The sequence below is a fragment of the Lineus longissimus genome, chromosome 10, assembly GCF_910592395.1.
Source record: "Lineus longissimus chromosome 10, tnLinLong1.2, whole genome shotgun sequence".
Lineage (NCBI taxonomy): Eukaryota > Metazoa > Nemertea > Pilidiophora > Heteronemertea > Lineidae > Lineus > Lineus longissimus.
The window spans coordinates 9,364,737-9,384,571 of NC_088317.1; the positions used below are offsets into that span (position 1 = coordinate 9,364,737).

The 19,835-nt window shown below is 41.1% G+C and overlaps 1 protein-coding gene across 1 annotated transcript in view; it reads right to left on the bottom strand.

Annotated features, from left to right (window-relative positions):
* LOC135494968 (diacylglycerol kinase delta-like) overlaps positions 1 to 19,835 on the bottom strand; it is a 782,762-nt gene that overhangs the window by 489,538 nt on the left and 273,389 nt on the right. Inside the window, exon 6 of the mRNA XM_064783336.1 lies at positions 16,457 to 16,561. Coding sequence (XP_064639406.1) covers positions 16,457 to 16,561 — 105 coding nt within the window. The remainder of the gene's footprint in view (positions 1 to 16,456; positions 16,562 to 19,835) is intronic.

Genomic DNA, 19,835 nt, shown 5'->3' on the forward strand with positions numbered 1-19,835 from the left:
TCAGATGGTGACATTGTTACAACCACATAAGCCCACAGTATTGAGTCCAACTGCCTTTGGCTTAAAGAAAATGGATGATCTTTTGCTGCCAACTAAAGGCCTGAATCCAGTCCCTGAAGGATACACAATCCTCTGCAACTGCAAGAAATGCAGCAATGACAGATGTGTCTGACACAAAGCTGGACTTCCCTGCATAAGTTTCTGCAAGTGCCAAAGTCTCCAGGGTGAAGAACAGATTGTGCAATGCAAGAATCCATCTGGTTCAATTTGCGGTTAGATTCTCAGACTAACTCACTGTGCATGATGACTGCCTCTGTGCATGAAAACATAATGATAGGGATGGGTAAATGTGCAGGAGTTTGACTCTCGGAAACTTCAAAATTTCCACTTCGTTCCTGTAGACCTCTTGGGTTACATGTAGGGATCATTTATTGAACTAACTTGCCTAGATCCACGTCTTTTTTCATGTAAACCAATTTACCATATTTAAAGTTTATGGTATCTAATCCTAAACATGAGCTGTCCAGCTACTTTGCAAAGGTCCAGTGAGGGTTAATAAAACATCTTCAGGAAAGGAAGCATAAAAACAGTCAAATATTGCTCAAGTAATGTATGTGTTGGTAGTATACTGCATGCACAATATACTATAATGCTTGAGTGCATGATACCCATTAATGGCATTTTTCAATTGATATAATATAATGTTCTCAGGCATAAAAGGCCCTACAATGCTTATCAAAACAATATAGAGCATCTTTTCTAACATTTCCATGTATTACAAATGTCAAAATAGATGAATCCATGATTTGGCAGGTTATTTTGGAGCAATGGTCAAATTTTCACTTGTACCCGATTTTCGTGACCTTTTGACCTTTGGTGACCTCATTAATGTACTAATTTGCATAATAATAGAGTACTTCAATACAAACATTTTAAGGGGTATTTTGTTGTTCTGTGATTTATACTTTTAAAAAATATAGTGATTTATGTTTCCCCTACCCCTAAATTTTGGTTGCAATAGGGCGTTGATGGGCGTGGCTCATGACGTCATTTTCTCGGTTATTGCCGGGTTATTAAAAGTCTACCCAAACTTTTTTGATGTGGCGCATGGTGTACTTCAACAATATGAAAAGAAACTTAGGGCACCTCTCATGCACACGGGGACCCCCTCAGCCTATGGATCATTACTAAAGAGAGTGGGGTACTTCCCGATGATCTGAGCTAATTTACCTCCTCTGACAACATCAGATACTGGACCTATATCCAGCTGTGACATCAGCTTTTCAACCTCTTCTAAGTTGACGTCATCTGGGCTACTAGGGGACCCCCTCAGCCTAAGGACTATAAAGGAGAACATGATTTGGGTTATTGCGACAAAATTAAACACTGTGTTGTTACGTCAGATTAAATACCAGTGAAGGTGCTTTACAGGCAGTCAGGGAATGTTTGGAAGCCCAGTTGAAGGCAGGTATCATTAGGCCCGGCACTTCACCATATGCAGCTGCTATGGTCGTAGTCAAGAAGCCTTGTGGCAAATTAAGAGCAGTAGGTGATTTTAGAGCGATCAATGCTAAGACAGTGCCAGATTCTCATCCCCTGCCACGAATTACTGATGCATTGGAATCTTTGACCGGAGCCAGATATTTCTCCACGCTAGATTTGGCACATGGGTTTTTACAGGTTGCCATAGAAGAATCCGACTGCCCGAAAACAGCGTTCACAGCTGGTTCTTCAAGCATTGTATGAATATACAAGGATGCCCATGGGTTTATCTCTGGTAGTCCCGCCACCTTTGCACGACTCATGGAGGCCTGCCATGGTGATCAGAATTTCCTCTCCCTTGTAGTATATTTGGATGATATTTTGATTCACACCACAACCTATGAGGAAATGCTGGAGAGATTGGACCTTGTATTCCAGAGACTAGTAGATTTTAATTTAAAAGTTAAAATCATTATGGTTCAGCTGTTCCCAGAAAATGCCAAGTTCCTGAGCCACATTGTATCTGCCTCTGGTATATCAACAGATCCTGAAAAAGTGCTTGCCATACAAAACTGGAAAATTCCCCAGAGTGAGACAGAGTTGCGATCATTTTTAGGGTTGGATTTGTATTACAGAAGTCATGTTCGAGGGTTTGCCAAAATCGCTGCGGCCCTGCATTCCTTGTTGTCGATGCTTTCAATACCTTGAAGCAGAAATTGACCAATGCTCCAGTGCTGGGGTATCCCGATTTTTTGATCTGCCATTTATTGTGGAAACCGATGCCAGTTTTGCCGGCCTTGGCGGTGTCTTATCACAAGAACAATCAGGTTAGCAGGTAGTGATAGCATATGCCAGCAGAGGTCTCAAACCCGCAGAATGGAACGATATGAATTACAGTTCTATGAAACTGGAACTCCTCGCCCTAAAATGGGCTGTTACTGACAAATTCAGAGAATATTTGCTTGGATCTAAGTTCGTAGTCCTCCCAGATAACAATCCTTAAGCCTATTTTAATGGTGTACTTTTCATCAAAAGTATAAATTAACAAGTTATCATTTCTCATAATGTTTTAGGTGAATCTATGATATTTCAAACAGGTCAAAACACAAAACTGGTCAGCCATTTCTGAAAACAATGGTTACTGAGGGTTTAACTCTTTCACTATAAGGTGTCATTGTTTTAATCAATGGCTGTTCATACAAGTTGGAGACGCTATGTCTGGAAGACCATTCATCATTTCTTGCATTCTCTGGCTTATTTGATTTTGTTCATTGTTGTAGTTAGGATAATCTAACTCAGCCTAGATTTAAATTAGTTCTTTATTGTTTTGCTGCTAGTAGGTAATATTTGATGTGGTTACCTCATGTATATTTGGTAAACAACAACGGCTTCCTGGGACACGAACTATCATGGTCAGATGATACGGCGTTTCTGATTGGCTTGACCTATATCGCATAAGTTTCCAAGGTTGGTTAAGGCCCTTTCTTATTGGTCAGGATCATCCATATAAGTTAAATGCTTTGGGTCTTGAAGCACTTTAACTTTGAGTGCTGATCAATAATAAATGGAATTATCTAACTTGGATCTTTATTCACATATTTGCAGGCAAGCCAAACTTATTATATTCTCTACTTGTATCTCATGTTTAGTAGGTTTTAACTTAGTTCTAATATTTGTGTATTTAGACAACTCAATTTGTTGGATAATTTGGTAACATTGCTTAAAGGCCATATATCAAGGTTTGAAAACATGCTTGATACTCATGAAATATGTTGAGGGTTAAAAAAACAAGATCCCAGACATTAAAAAATTCTAATAATAAAGTCATTATTTAGTTATTTCAATTTTCAATTTTAAACTATTTGAATTTCCCACCACACACAACTTTAGATTAGTTCCACATGTGGCCGCTAGGGATTTTTTGATGACGTAGATCAGGTCAGTCAGAACAAAGCAAGATGGCTTCCGCATACAGTTCAGAGAGTGAGAGCAGTGAATTTGAAGATGTTTTGGTCGATACAGAAGGATATTTAAACGTTGAGCCGTACATATTCGAGCCATTAATATCACGAGATCATAATGAGAGTGATCATTCGGACGAAAGTGATTAGAATTTGTGGTTAATCAATTTGCATGGCAGACCTGCCGATATAGCAAAGAAGACATTGATAGATGGTTGCAGATGCATAACATGTATGATTTTTGAACAGACTAATGTTGCACAATATTGTTTCGCCTCGTCTGTGTTGTATCGCCAGTTATGTCATGACGCTGAACTACTATTGAAAAGTGACGGTATTATGCACAATAATCTTGACGTGACGATATAATGCCGTGCAACGTTAGATAGGCCTAGATGTCAGATGACAATAATCTGTCATTGACAGTGGCTGTCACTGACACTGACCTGTGTCGCTGTCACCTAATGCTATGGCTGGAACACAAGAAGACACTATGCGGCATCACAGGCCCCAATAGGGCCTACACATTATGTATAACAACCGACCTCAGCAGCCTCGGGGATTAAATGCAATTGACATGGTTGTGTAGCCACTGTACAGTGGATGACATGTGCCATTTGGGTAGTATGAGTGTTGTGTGCATCAGCAGTGTATAAATCATGAAATAGTGTTCAACTCACTTCTTGATGTTTTTTGGCTAACGAACGTTCCTTTGGAGGCTGTCGCATGTAAGTGGGGTTGGTCAAATCGAATACAGATGGAACAGCTGTTTTTAACAAGTGGCATTTAATATTCAGTTGGATGCAGATATCCGGCTTCATGTGATAATCCGTATCGATAAAGTGATCACTGCAAAGTTTGGCCGAAGGCCCAGGCTTCCAACACTCCAAACGTTTGCACTTCCGAATCCACAGCTTCCTCCTCTCTCGTTCAACTGGCTTTGGAAATTCATGAAAATGGGTCCCATCCGTCATTCGATTGTTCTTTGTGCTATCCTTGACACAATTCGGAGCCACACAATACACCATAGTGAATGAAACACATTACTTCCAGGTGTGCATAATTAATTAAGGCCCTCCTGCTTTTATGATTGCATGACATGTACAGATGACCTGATCTACATCACAACTTTTGCTGAACCCGCCGCCTGGCTCTAACAAGCCAGTTGCTAGCCTGATCAGGTAATCAAGTTGTCAAACACATAATTGGCTATATCTTCAAAATGGATGGAGCTAATTGCATTTGGTTTTCTGTATTGTATAAAGTGTTAGGTACACTTTTGAAATCGTCTTACAGCAGAAAATGGCAAAAAACCTTGATATATGACATTTAATATCATTCATTGAACATTACTGTTTAATTTAAATGTTGATACAGCACATGCTGCTACAGATATTACTTAGTTTCAGTCAGGTTGTCTGGTAACCTGACTAGACTATGAGTAATCATGACTTGATATTGAATCTGGGATTCGTGATGCAATTGTAATTATTTGTATTTCATAAACTTATACTTGTGTAACGCTTAGATGACTTTAACTTGGAGTGCTGATCAATAATAAATGAAATTATCTAACTTGGATCTTTATTCACATATTTGCAGATTTTGCTAGTCCCCTCTCTTATAAAACCTATCTTCAGACGGCAAGGTTAGGCGCCACTGAAATTAGATGGGTGGCCCAACTTGATCAGTTTGACTCCTCAGTAAAGTATCGGACCGGAAGACTAATGCTTCTGCCGACGCATTGAGCAGAATGCATCCTGTACCCAAACTAGATTTCCAAACTATGACAGAGTTCCAGGTAGTTAGTCATCTTGTTGAGGTCGTGGGGAGTACTCCCCTAGGCGACGATCTAAGAAGAATGTTAACCAAGGAGATGAGTGAGGTAATTCTTGAATCCCATGAAGCCTTTACTCCTAAGGAGACCGCAGTAGGAACCTTACCCTCCTACTCCTGTGAAGAATTGGCTAAATTGCAAGTATTATATCCAATCATTGGTCAATTCCTTCAGCAATGGGAAAAGGGTCAAAAACCTAATTTGAAATCGATGAGAACTTTCTCCAAGCCGGTAAAAAGACTGGTCAATAATTGGGATCGTATAGTCCAAGTAGAAGGAGTCCTGTACAGGCAGGTACAGATAAAGGGTAAAGTCGTTCGGCAAACTTCTCCTTCCCCAAGTCATGAGGGAGTAAGTTTTTGTCCTGTTACAAGACCAAGCTGGCCACCAAGGAATAGGTAGGACAGAGGAGTTGGTCAGAGCCAGATTCTATTGGTATGGCCTTACTGGCTATGTGGAGGAGAAATGTGCATCCTGTTCCCGTTGTATCGTTTCCAAGGCACGCCAGAGAGTGAAACCTACCATGGGGCATTTGTTGGCCAGGAAACATTTAGAAGTGTTATCCGTAGATTTCATTATATTGAGCCATCATCTGATGGCAGAGAAAACGTACTGATTATGACTGACGTGTTCTCTAAATGGACACAGGCTGTTCCCACCAAGGACCAGAAAGCCAAAACAGTGGCAATGACGTTGGTAAATGAATTGTTTTTCCGTTACGGTATACCTTAACGTATTCACAGCAACCAGGGTCGATGATTTATATAAAAAAATTATACATGAACTGTGTAAAATGTACGGAATAACCAAAAGCAAAACCACTCCATACCATCCGGAGGGTAATGTGAGAGGTACAATAGAACAATGCATGACCTATTGCGTACCTTATCATCTCATCAAAAGCGTCATTGGCCTAAATTCCTACCAGAATTGGTTTTTGCCTATAATGCCACCCCTCATCAGTCCACGGGACATACTATTATGGGGGTTATGTGGGGACTAGCAAGATCTGTCAATAGATGTGGATAAGACTCCAGTTAGCGAATTCCATTTATTAACGATCAACATCCAAGTTAAAGTCACGGTACAATAAGTATGAATTAACTATGCAATATCATATATACATGTACAACTGGTCACAGAATTGATATGAAATCTTGGTTACTTGTGATTTAGTCAAATTACCAGACATTTAACCTGACTGAAACTAAGTCAACGCTAGAGAAACATTCACATTCTATATTAATCCCAATTGTCTTTTATGTCACATGAGTGACCTGATAGAGTTTACAACTTCTTAAACTAACAGAGTGATCCAAATACACACATATTAATGATAATCAATTTAAAACCTACAAACTAAAATATAAAGATATAAAGTTTGGCTTACCTGTAAATAGATGTGGATAAGACTCCACTTAGCGAATTCCATTTATTAATGATCAACATCCAAGTTAAAGTGCTTCTAACCTCAAGCCTTTAACTTGTATAGTGAATCCTGGATTGTGTTGACCAATAAGAAACAGTATTACTAACACCGGAGTCTGAAACGACATAGGTCAAGCCAATCAGAAACGCCAAGCTTGTGTCCTAGGAAGCGGTTGTTGTTTACCAAATATCCCTCAGGTAACCACATCAAACATTACATCCAGCAGCAAGACAATATGAAACTAATGTAAATCTAGGCTAAGTTAGTTTATCTGAGTTAAAAACAATGAACAAATCCCTTAAGCCTGAGAAGGCAAGAAGGGATGAATGGCCATCCAGACACAGTGTCTCCAAGTTGTATACCTAGTCATTGATTAAAACAAAGCCATTTAATGATAGAAGGTTTAAGCCGTTGTTAACCATTGTGCTAAGGGATTAGGATACTTAGTATTGGCTTTGATATTTGATAGCTTCCCATGAAACCTTAAGAAAAATTGATAACAAGTTGATTTTCATTTTTGATGAAAAGTACACCAAAAAAATACACCATATTGTCATATCTGACCGATTCTTCTTCTGTGGGCGGGTCTCTACAAGAACCCCTCTAAAATGTAGATTGACTTAATAAACACAAATGTCTGAATATAATAACTTTGTTCACACAAACTGCCTCCAGATGCGATCCTGCATCCACGGCAAACCATTTACAACTCTCCCGCACGTACTACACGTGCTACAATTAACAAACAAACCAATGTCACCTGCGTCTCGGCCAGTCAGGACGCGAGGACAACAGATGGCGCGACGTTACGACAAAATATAAACGTTGATGCGAGGTGATGAACAGCCGTAAAATATGATTGAGAAAACCGATGTTTAAACTATAAAGAAAGGGAAATATAATGAAATGAACACACAGGTTTGATTCTGCATTGCAACACGAATCAAACCTGATGCTTAGTTTAGAAAGAGCTTAAGGAGGAAGGTCGTAATCATCGACGGAAGACGGGGCAAAAGGCCGAATTTCGGCGAAAATACACAGTGAAATATACACGCAGAAACCGCCCTACAAGAAAGCTCTGAATCATAAATACGACGACGGAAATACTTATACATTATACCAAAACCTAATCAGAGGGTACAAATACATATCTCCAACAAGTTTCCATAACTATACTTATTTCAAACCGTAGTTAACAGAGAAAATAGAAGTGCGTCTGCACAGTTTACTTACATAAATTATCTCCCGGAAGAATTGCTTCCAAATATGGGCAAACGTCGCCATGACGACAGAAACAACTGGTTTTCCCCGGAATAGGCGTGGCACTCTGGCATTACAACAGCTCCCCACTTAAAACTAGTGCGTACCATCGCACGATAAGACTTTCACAATATAGATACAAAACAAAATCATCCCCCATTACTGCTGATGGCACAAAACTTATCCAAACTGTCACATCTCCTGAGTCTACTAACCACAGATATTAACAACTATTTACAATACTGACGTTTCCCCTCTAAGAGCTCAACCATAAAAATATTTTACATGAACGTGAAAAATACAAGTCCAATTCTCTAAACCTTTGAAACTCTGTTAGTCCCCTTCAAATGTAACAGTCCAACCTTAACCATTAAAGTAACAACAACGACAGGTTGCATATAAAGTACGAACAACAATCCCGAATGCAAGCTGCTTCCTTTAAAAGTCTAACGCTGGATAGTTCCCGGCGGATAGGTGATGGTCTCTTCCATTCTGAGTCCGTCTGGCCAAACCCAGACACGTGAGGTTTTAAGTACTGTTTCTCCTGTTGGTCGGGTAGGGCGTACAGGAACCTCCGGTTTTGACAATGCTTGGACTGCTACTGGCATGACTGGCGTTACATTCTCCTTATCTTCATCCGGCGACTCGGTTTCTCCGACTCTCATTTCGTCCTCGCTGCTACTACTGCTGCAGCTACTACTGCTGCTCAATGACCTTGATTTTGCCCTTCTCTGCGTCAGCGTATTGGGTACGGGATCTACGGCTACGCTTCAGAACGTGCTTCTACCGAAGTTATTGATGGTGCCCTGGGTCTGGATCGTGCCCTATCAGATCTCATCGATGCTGGAAAACCATTTTCCTTATACAAAGTAGCGTGCTGCCTCTCATAATGACGGCGTAGAGTAGTGCGTCGGGTAGTAACGGTGTTGCATTCTGTGCACTTATGTACCGCGGGCTGTTGCGACGGCTGTCTTTCGTTTTCAATGGTCGGTATGATGCGGGATACAACTGAATTGATCACGAAGGGCGGCGTCTGGCGTTCCGTTCTCCTGGGTTCGCGCTCTTGAAATGCTTCTCTAGGTTGCGACATGTAACTTTCCCGATGTCGCTGACCGCGTGGACTACGAAAGCGATTATAATGACATTCTTGTCTTCAATCGTAGTGATGACGGCTGTTGTTAGGCAAAGGATGGTCTATGCGCAGATGGTAAGACAAATCGAGCGACAACTGCTCCTGCATATCGTACACTGGTGCTGAAACTCCATCCCGAAATGACGACATACAGACGGTGAGTCTCAACAGGAGTATCTAAATGAACACCTAAAACCTAAAATCTTCCAGAAACTTCTGGAAAGAGGTTCTTCGATGCTGGCTAATACTAATGGCGCCATTAGCGTTTGTGCGATCAGTTGTGTAGCAACCACCATCACCCCTTCTTTTTCTTTGTTTTCATGTGTCATCATACTTGTGTTAGCCATATGTCGTTCTATGTTTCATCATTGTTTTCTTGTATGTCTTTGTGTGTTTTGTTATTTGTCTTTACCTCTATTTCCCAGGTCTTGAATTATGTGCCTTGATATAGTTTTAATCGATCAAAGTGTATCACCACAGCTTTCGAATATTTAGACTTCTGTCATCTGTAGACAGCGTCGTCAATCTTGTCAATAACCATGTACAGTCCTGTCCAATTTCGCTGAAGTTTTGGTGATAACCCTTTCTTCCTAACTGGTTTCCATAGCCATACAACGTCCCCAACCTTGTAAGGTGATCCGTTTCTCAATCTGTCGTATACTTTCTTCTGCCTTGACTGTGCAGTATTAAGGTGAAGTCTTACATGCTCAAAAGCACTTTCCATCTTCTCTCTTAAATCCAAAGCATATTCGGTCTCTTCTAAAGGTTGTTCTGTTTCAGGAAGTCCCATCATGACGTCAATCGGTAGGCTCACTTCTCTACCGAGCATCAGCGCATTTGGAGTTTCCCCCATATATTCATGTCTGCTTGATCTGTAGGCCATCATCAGATATGGCAAATGTTCATCCCAATCTTTCTGGTGAGCTAAGACGTGCGATGCCAGCATATTTAACAACGTTTTATTGAAACATTCCACGACTCCGTCTGATTGTGGGTGTCCTGGCGTGCACCTAGTCTTTTCTATATCTAACAGTTTACATACTTCTGCCATAAGGAGCGACTCAAAATTTGATCCTTGATCCATATGGAACTGAAAAGCTGCTCCGAAACGGCATAAAAGTTATATAACGATTTTCTTGGCTACCGTCGCAGCTTCTTGGTTTCTGAGAGGGTAGCATTCTGTCCAGCGTTTGAAATAGTCAGTTACTACTAGAGCGAATTCAATGCCTTGGTTACTTCTCGGTAAAGGCCCAAGTATATCAGCTGCAATTCTTTCCATAGATTTACCGAAGCGGTATTTCTTCATAGGTGCTCTCCTTTTCTTGGGTGGACTCTTCCTAGATGAGCAGATGTCACAACCAAGGATGCGTCTGGTCACTTCAGATGTCATTCCATACCATGCGAACCTCTTTCTGAACTTATCTAATGTTTTCTTCACGCCAAGACGAGCTGCTGTACATACTCCGTGCAGCTGCATGAAAGCTTCATCCCTGAGATGTTTAGGTAGTAGCGTCTGCCACCAAGTTTTCTCTAAGTCGGAATCATGCCACCTCTGTTTAAGCACTCTATCTTTAATTGTAATTTTGGCAGGGAACCACAACTTCTAATTGACCAACAATTTCCTACTGGTCAGGACTCGGAGGAAGTGAGGAACCCGGATGAGTGGATTGCCCTACACCACGCAAGAATGAGGGATGCCCAGGAGAGAGCCAGAACCAAAATAGAGGCCAAAGCATGGCGGAGGTTAGGACATCGTCCACAAATCAATGATGATTTGCATGTGGTTGCCCGTGTATACTTAAAAAACCTTGGGATACGAGGATGCAGCAAGATCCAAGACAGGTGGATTTCCAGTCCCTATGAAGTAATAGGCAGGCCAGATCCTCAATACAATGTGTACCAGGTTGAACCTGATCTTTGAAGGGAAAGCCAGTTGTCGTCATGAGACTGAGACCAGGGATTCAGTCGGTTTCGAGCCAGAGCCTGAGTCAGATGTAGATTCTGTATCTTCCAGTTATGATATTGAGCTAGCAATAACACCAGAAGAGCCAGTCCCAGTGGCCGGGGTCAGCCAGGATGAACCAGATGAGCAACCTCATGTGGTCAGGCGATCCCAGCGTAAAGGGGCAGGTACTCATAGTAATGTCTATAACATGCCAAAGTCAATGGTAAAAACCCAAGTTACAGGAAATAAATGTGACCAGCCAGACACAGTCGGTAAGTGCTGATGACTTGGCAGATCTAATCAGAACACAAGCTAACCTGACTCAGCTACTGTTGGGAGGTATCCCTGGTAAAAGGTAACCATGGTAACAGTAGTTCTAGATTCAGGAAACTTAGGTAGCTATAGCCAGTAGTTTAGAGTAGTCCACTGTTCAAACAGTACTCACACTACCGTAGGTATCATAGCTCGGACGTGTATGGAGACCTTTGACCCATTAGGCGCCGTATCGCCCTATGCCGCCCTGTTCATTTTGTGCCGTATCGCCCTAAGCCGCCCTGAAGTTTAGAGGCCGTAATGGAATACTTGTGGCGACAACAACCAAACACCAACATCGATTCCATGTGGCTGGCATCCTAATCATCATAATTCATGCATTTTCTTCATATGGCCGTGTGGAACGATTGAGTGTATTTTGAAATTGAAGTTCGGGTGCCCGAGGTTTGACCTAGCTTACTGCGACACAGAAATTCTATTGTAAGCATACTTTGTGTACAATTGCGAATAATCTATTGTCCATTCAAGATGTGTTGGTGAACCTTGACGAGAGTGATTATGATGCCAATTTCAAACTAAAGCAGACGATCTGTGTTTGGGTGGATCTTATCGTTGTGTAGTGATTGAGGGTGTGGTTGGGGGTGGGGGGTGGGGGGTGGGTGCCCTGACACGCCCCCAAGATAGTTAAAGGTGTTGCAGGTGCATTGTTTTGGTTTTATTCACTGTAATGATGATGAGGTGAGATGGAGTTGGGTTAATCTGTAAGCTGTAACTATAAATGTTGCCGACATACCCAACAATTCATGCCTATACAGGCAATATCAATATGGGCACCAAAATTAAATTTCATTTATTTTTGGTCATGGTCCGGGTCAGGGGGGTTATTTTTCACTATTTTTTAAATTTTTGAAGAAAAATATATTGTAACATGTCCATCATGTTCTAAGGATCAAAATAAATATTACTTGTAATACATCATCTCCAACTTGTTCTATCTCATTTGTGCAAAAACCAAAGCATGGTCGAAAATGTGAAAAACTGCAAAAACCTCTGAGAGAAAATCGGCATTTAATTTTAGACGTCTGGCGCCTAATGGGTTAAGACCGACAGTTATGGAATAATTGTCAAAATCTGTAGAAGACGGACCGAAATTGGAGATCTCAAGACTTTAAACGATTACCGGTTGTTGTGGGCAACAACTAATTCTTGTTGGGGAGTGCGTGTGACAACCTAGATTAAGTATGAGTTGTTGATTTTATATCTTTCTATTTTTATGGAAGTGGTCACAGTATTGTATTTTGTGGTGCCCCCTCGAGGTTGTGAGAGATGGCGGAGACCGTCCTAATGTTGTGACAGTCCCAACGGAGAATAACTGTAATTGGAGTCCAGGTTGTGACCAGACCGTCCCCAGGTTGTGACATTCCTAACAGAGAATAACTGTAGTTGCGGTCTATACAAACTGACAAGAAAGCTGATATGATATAGACATGATAAGGACACTGAGTGACATTTATTGAAAATAAGATAATTGTAGGCCCGAAGAAAACTTGAATATTTACATAATGAGCAGCATGAAGTATTTTGGGTTATTTACAAGAAAAGCTGCATGATGAGGACCATTAAAAAGGCAAAGGAGTGGGGCAAAACCGCCACCACTTACTCCAAGGTAAATACATGCAATACTAATATATACCAAGTCCTCTTAAAGGGAGAGAGAGGGGGGGGGGGGAAATTGTGATATTTAAAACGTGAAGTAGCTTAGTGTAAATCTAGAGCAAGAATGATGCCCAGGAATCTGGGCCACCGAGCTTGCTCATGCTAAGGCGTGATTGGCTCCCCATGTCACGTGAGGATGCTGGAAGAATCTGATTAGCTGACGTTAGTGCAGCTCAGCGTGCAAACTGACCTGGGAGAGCATAGTAATTAGTTATTGGCATGATAACAACAAAGATAAAGAAAAAGCGGGAAAACTACAATAGGGCCTAGAGGGGATCCACAAATGTATTTCTCCCAATACAGGTATTAATAGAAATATGTTTTTTTTACTGTTAGTTCATCCAAGTTTAAGCATTCATTATTAATTCTAATCATTCTGTTCTCCTCTTCTTCTCGTTTATTCCTTTCAGGTCGGCTGTGGATGGCCTTCGTGCGATCAAATCCCTCCCTGCTTTCCTCCCTGCTTTACTAATTTTATATTTCCTTCATATCGTTGCCATTTCAGACATCGGGGAAATTTCTAATTCTCTTACGACTAAAAAAATTTGGAGATAGGCTTGAAAATTAATTGCGCTGTGAGAATTTCCCAATCAGAGTGAAGTCTCACGCATGAATATCTGCGGCGCCTGAGTTCTATTACATCATAGCTTCCTAAATGCACGGATAAAGAAGACTGCCGATTTTCTTTCGGGATGTCACTATCTTCGTCCTCTTGAAATGTTTCCTATTTTTACATAGGTAATTAGGTAGAGAATTTATAAATATTATATTATTAAAACATAGTGTCCGAGGCACCCCTAGAGATATAAATTTAGAATCCCATTGGTCTTATAAATGGGTAAAGTGTGATTGAAGTTGGAAAATTATGCGCTGCCATTGCAGACGATCAAAAATTGGAATGCCGCGTTGTGCGTCAGTTCTGTCAAAAGTTTAAACCCTTGAATTATCGGTTACATCCGAATGATTCCGTGTCCAGTCTATGCCTGAAGGTTTATAGGGTCCTAATTGATACTTTAACTGGGAAATGTTGTTGTAATTTGTAAGCAAACTGACTTTTAATCGTATTGGCGTAGTTCCACCAGCTGACACCAGGTGGCGTATCAGCTGGTTTACTTGGTATCGACAACCACAACTATAATCATGGCGGACAAATGGAACAAATTCAAGAAAATTTCTTAGGATTTGGTCATTCTTTCACAAAATCTGCGAAGTTTATTGAATCAAAGCAATGGAAGTGTTAAAATAATTTTGTTAATAGTGTAAACTAGAGTCCTTTCCATGGTTACATGTAGTTAGATTAGGGAAACCAGGAAACCGGGAAACAACCTTTTAGCCGTACACATTTTGTTCTTTTCACACCTCAAGTATGAGGATACTCTTGGCCAGTGGTAGAATTTGGTGCGGTGACCTAGTCATGCACCGTTGTCACAATTCTCTTGATTTGGTGGAATTACAGATCGCTTGAATCGAGGGCAACACCATGAGAACAAGCATTGCGTTGAATGTCCTCCGTCGCTGTTGGGTGTTTTTTGAAAAAGCGTAGGTTGAATCCGTGTGGTGTTGTTGGCTGTCATTGATTGAAGTTTATGGTTCAGTTGGGTGTCCCATTTTAGGGATTTCAATCATTTCAGTCTGAAATTCAGGTAGGAAATTTGGGGAGGAGTTGTAAGGTCTAATCCTTGGTAGCGTTCCTTCCAGGGGGGGGGGGGGTCATTTTGAAAATGTGGAAGAGGCATGCTCAGTTTTAAAAAGGAAATGGTGGGCAGTGGAGGGAGGTTTTATACAGTCTGTATTAAACCTCTCTGGGCAGTCTAACTTGAGACTGTGTCAGACTGTGACTGTGTCAATGGATGTTCAAACATGAAATGGTCACAATCAGACATTAAGATATGTTCTGACTATGGGGCCATCGATTTAGTATGTAAGCACTGAGAGGGTGTATGAATTTGGGCACGAAGCAGGGAATTAGGAGGCTATTTTCGTCAATTGGGAAAACCTTTTTAGACGAGTAACAACCACGTCAAAATTAAATGAAATGGCCAGGGCCATTGTGCTCACCTCATGTGGAGGAAAGATGGATAAAGAGCATGGTCTTGTGTCATGTAGTGTTAGGTTTGATGTAGGTCCAAGCAATTACAATTTCCCCAAAATGGCCAATTTACAGTACATTCGACCTCTGTGACCTTGAAAAGTAGGTCAAATCAAAGAAGACCCGGGTGACACATTGAATGGTTGTTAGAATTAGATGTACCTATGATATAAAATTGGTGCCAATCGGGCAAGTCATTACTAGGAATAATGGCATTTTGAAGAATTTAGGATTTGGCCCCCTCCCTGGAGGCCAAACGGCAAATCAGATCGCACCAAACTTCGATACCTGAGATCACCTGACCAAGGGGTACATGTGTACTTAATTTGTGATCAATAGTCATTGCAGTGAAGAAACGTGCCATAGTTACGGCCTGACGGCGAATTTACGCCATTTGACCTCTGTGACCTTGACAAGAAGGTCAAATTAAAAACCTGTGTGACATATACTGTATGGTGGTTAGATGTACCCATGATATCAAATTGGTGGCAATCGGGCAAGAAGTTAAGGAATAATCACATTTTTAAGGCTTTTGGATTTTGCCCCCTGGTGGTCAAGTGGTGAATCATATTGGACCAAACTTCGGTCCCTGAGATCAGCTGACTAAGGGGTAAATGTGTACCAAATTTGGTATCAATAGTCATTGCAGTTTAGAAACGTGCCATCGTCACATCCTAACGGCCAATTTACACCATTTGACCTCTGTGACCTTGAAAAGGAGGTCAAATCAAAAACCCGGAGGATGTATGATGCACCTTTGCTAGAAGTACCTACCATATTTTTTTCAAAATTTCCCGACTACTATTAAGGGAGATATTGCATATTTTCACTTTTAACGTTTGGCCCCCTGGTGGCCAAACCATGAAACGAATCGGACCGAAACTTAGTCTCCCAGGTGTCATTACATAAGGGTACATGTGTACCAAGTTTCAACTCAATAGCTCTAACAGTTACGAAACGTGCCCTGCTAACGGACGACGGACGACGACGACGACGACGACGACGACGACGACGACGACGACGACGACGACGACGGACGACGGACGCCACGGTATGGGATAAGCTCACCTCTGCTAAGAGGTGAGCTAAAAAGTTTACAGATCTGATGAAGCCAGAAAACAATAGGGTTCGCCGAGGTAATTTTCTGCCAATCCGTACATTTTGGTAGCTTTAGCGATTATCTTCTGTGAGTTATCGGGTAATACAGGTTAGATCGGTAGTCATCATCAGGTAGTCTGAGAAAGATAAAATTCAGTCAAACCAATAAACCACCGACAGAGTAGTCAGTAGTTTTAAAATGTCATCATAAATGATTTCAAACATGTAACTTACATCATAATATTCATTATTTGCTGCAGATTTTAAGGCAGATATCCATTCCTCCATTTCCTTCCTAGACTCAGCCCCAAGAACCAAGTTCCGAAATGGTGTGATAACCTGCAAAACGTAAGCAGAGAGTGGTTAGCATGATGAGCATTTCCTTTTTGGTAGAAAACTTGACCCTCACGTTTCACTTCTTGTTTTGAACATATAATGATAAGGCCATAGGCCGTGGTATTAACCGTATAGATATTTGGTGGTTAGGAATTCATGCTGGTTAAGAAACATGCTACATGTATAGTATATAGGTCAAATCAAAATTTGTATGACATGTGATGTATCCTTGTTTGGAGTACCTACAATAAAAAAATATTGAAAACAAGTCACTGACTAGACATAACACGATCGAGGTGAATCACAATGTATCTATCCGAGGGCACCAGAGATTTTTCTGGTCGCACTAATCTGGTTCTGAAGTTGTGGGGTGGAGAGATAGCAGCCTGGCAGCCAAATTGGATTTTGTGTCGGCTTATCAATCGAAAGGGAAGGCCATCACATTGTAGAAGCTTACGGTCTGTCACTCACTCGGGTCTCGATTTTGGGGCGGAATTCAAAAACGAAGATGGCGGCCTGGTGGCCATTTTGGATTCTGGGTTGGGTCGAAAATTGATAGGGAACTTCCACTACAGTCTGGAGTTGTGCAGCGGATTGGCCCATGTTCATAGGGAACCTCCCCTACCCTCGCACATCACACCACATAAATCTAAGGTCTGTCACTCACACGGTTCTCGAGTTATGGGGCGGACTGCAAAAACGAAGATGGCGGCAGCTAGGAATAACTTTTTAGTGTTTTACGGGTGAAAAAATTTGCTTACAGTTACTTGTTCATATGAGTTATCTGTTTCAATCATAAATTACATGAATTTGACTGTTAGAATGCACCAGCAGATTTATTTCAAAACAAGAGGCCCAAGGGCCTGGCGCTCAGCTGAGTTAGTATCATTAATATCTTCCCGGTGTTTAGTTCATTATGCATGAAAATGGCATGCTCCATGGTATTTGATATCCTTTTGCGTTCACTACGGTACCAATGTTTTTGGTTGACATAATTATGCCACTGTTCATTCCTCAATCCTGACCATAATTTGGGTGAAATCATCGTATGAAAATATTTACCAATCATGAAGTTTATGCCATGAATGAGGATACTCATTGTCATAGCCTCGTTTACAAGTACGAAGTATTTTCCCGCGAATATTCAAAACTGCTTGGCTCCTTGCCAGTTAAATAACATGTGACTATACACAAAATAGAAAACTTTGATGGAAATTGTAAATCATTTTTTTATCTATCAGGGGAAACAAGCTGATGATGATCAAATAAATCATTCATGAGAAATCGTTTTGTTGCTGAAGCTTGCATGACGAAGTTAATGCTAAACCTTTTCTTGTGCTCTACTGCGCCACCGTAGTTTTCTATTTAGACCAGCGATGACGTCATTTCTGGTAATTCCCTACGTTGTCCAATGAGCGCTTTTTAAAATGTGCCATTTGGTATTGTACAGTATGCAATGTATTCTTTCAGCGCTGCCAGCGCCAGTTGCCGAAGAGAATGCCGTAGCTCCCTCAATTTCCAATCAATTTTTATGGGAGTGACATTATTGTATTGCTTAGAATGTCTACTTTTTACTCATGAAAGAATCGTAGAACTAAAACATAATAGGCGAACAGAATCATGCCGATTCACTGCACATACTGTGGGAATTCTCCACTTCAAAATACATCGGCGATGTCATCGCGAACAGAGCATGCACTTCCGATATCGTTTTCACAGAAATGTCGGCAAATATTCAAGAACTAATTTCTGAATTTAGTCCCTAAAGACCTTATGACTACCACTGAAACGAACTAGTGATAATATCGCCTACCAGACTACTTTTTAAGCAGAAAATTGGGTGCTTGAGTGTCATTGAGCTCCAAGATTATTGCACATAGCGTAAACAACATGCCGCCATTTTGTCTCGGCTTCGGTATTTCGTACGCCGCTTATAATGCACCTTCTCAATTAAAACCAACATAATAAGGCCTTACATCGTTGATTGAATAGGAACACCACACAAAACACAATAAAGTGGGGGTACAATCGATTACGAAGCTGAAGTGAACAGTGATTTATTCCTGCAGCTACTGCTTTTGTTGTGTAGCTGCCATGTTTTGAGAACTGGCAAATAGGAGACTTCATTGATGGCTGACGTCATCGGGCGGGAATTTGAATCGGCAGAAATAATTAAAAGGCAGGTAGCGCCCTCTCCTGTTAAAATTTTGAACTTTTTCTCAATAAAATAGATTTTCAAGAATTTTATCTTAATATTAGAGCATATTTCGACTAATTCTGCTGCTCCTAGGCCGATATAGGCCAGTTTCCTTCATGCACTCTCGCTCGCAGGAAGTAGGTCGAATGGCGACAAATTTTGTTTTGAAAGTAGAGTTTGACCAGAAGTATCCAGAAATGCAAAATTGAAGTCTCTAGGTCTTACGGTTACAAAATGTGCACCATGGGTTTAACGGACGGATGGATGGATGGATGGATGGACAGACGGACGCCACTGAACAACTTATTTGACAAGCTCGGCTGACTTAGTCAGCTGAGCTAAAAATATTTCATGTTAGAAAATCGACAACCAATTTCTGTATTATACGTTAGTAATAGGAAAGATGATGTACCACAATAAAATACCTTTTTTTAAACACCCCCAAAAAACATGGTCCACAGCGGGCCACAATCAAGTAGACTGTGCACATGCTGTAGTTCCCCGAGTTCACTGTTAGTAGACAAGACGTTCACATTGATCGAAGTTACTTCACGTCGTCAAGGACAATAGCGTCATGCTCCCAGATGCCTGTGCGGGCGACAACACCGCAACGATCTCCGGCGACATGGCAATTACACGATCACCGATGGCGTCACAATGCTAAACCGGCCAATACACTACGAGTCAATGAGTACAAAATTCCGTGAACTGGGCTGGCGCAAAGCTTATTATTTTCATAAATGTTGTTGCAATACATTTACATATAAAATTTGTACGCCCAAGTAGGGGATTAATAAATAAGTCTTGCTGGCGATATATTTTACCGTTATGGGCAAAAGAGAAACCATACGACCAATCTTCATTTAGTTCCTGCCGTCGCCGCCACTATCGTTCAATAAACGTGGCGTCGGGAACCAAAATGAGGAAAAGCGTCCAAAAATCAGCCACATAACCCTATTAATGGCAGTTTCCATGTTGATGAATAGTTTTATCCCCCTAAATACGTATTGCATTGGCCCACATACACCATTCCTGTCGGTATAATTTACCTCCCTGTATGCCCTTTCTTATGGTCATGTG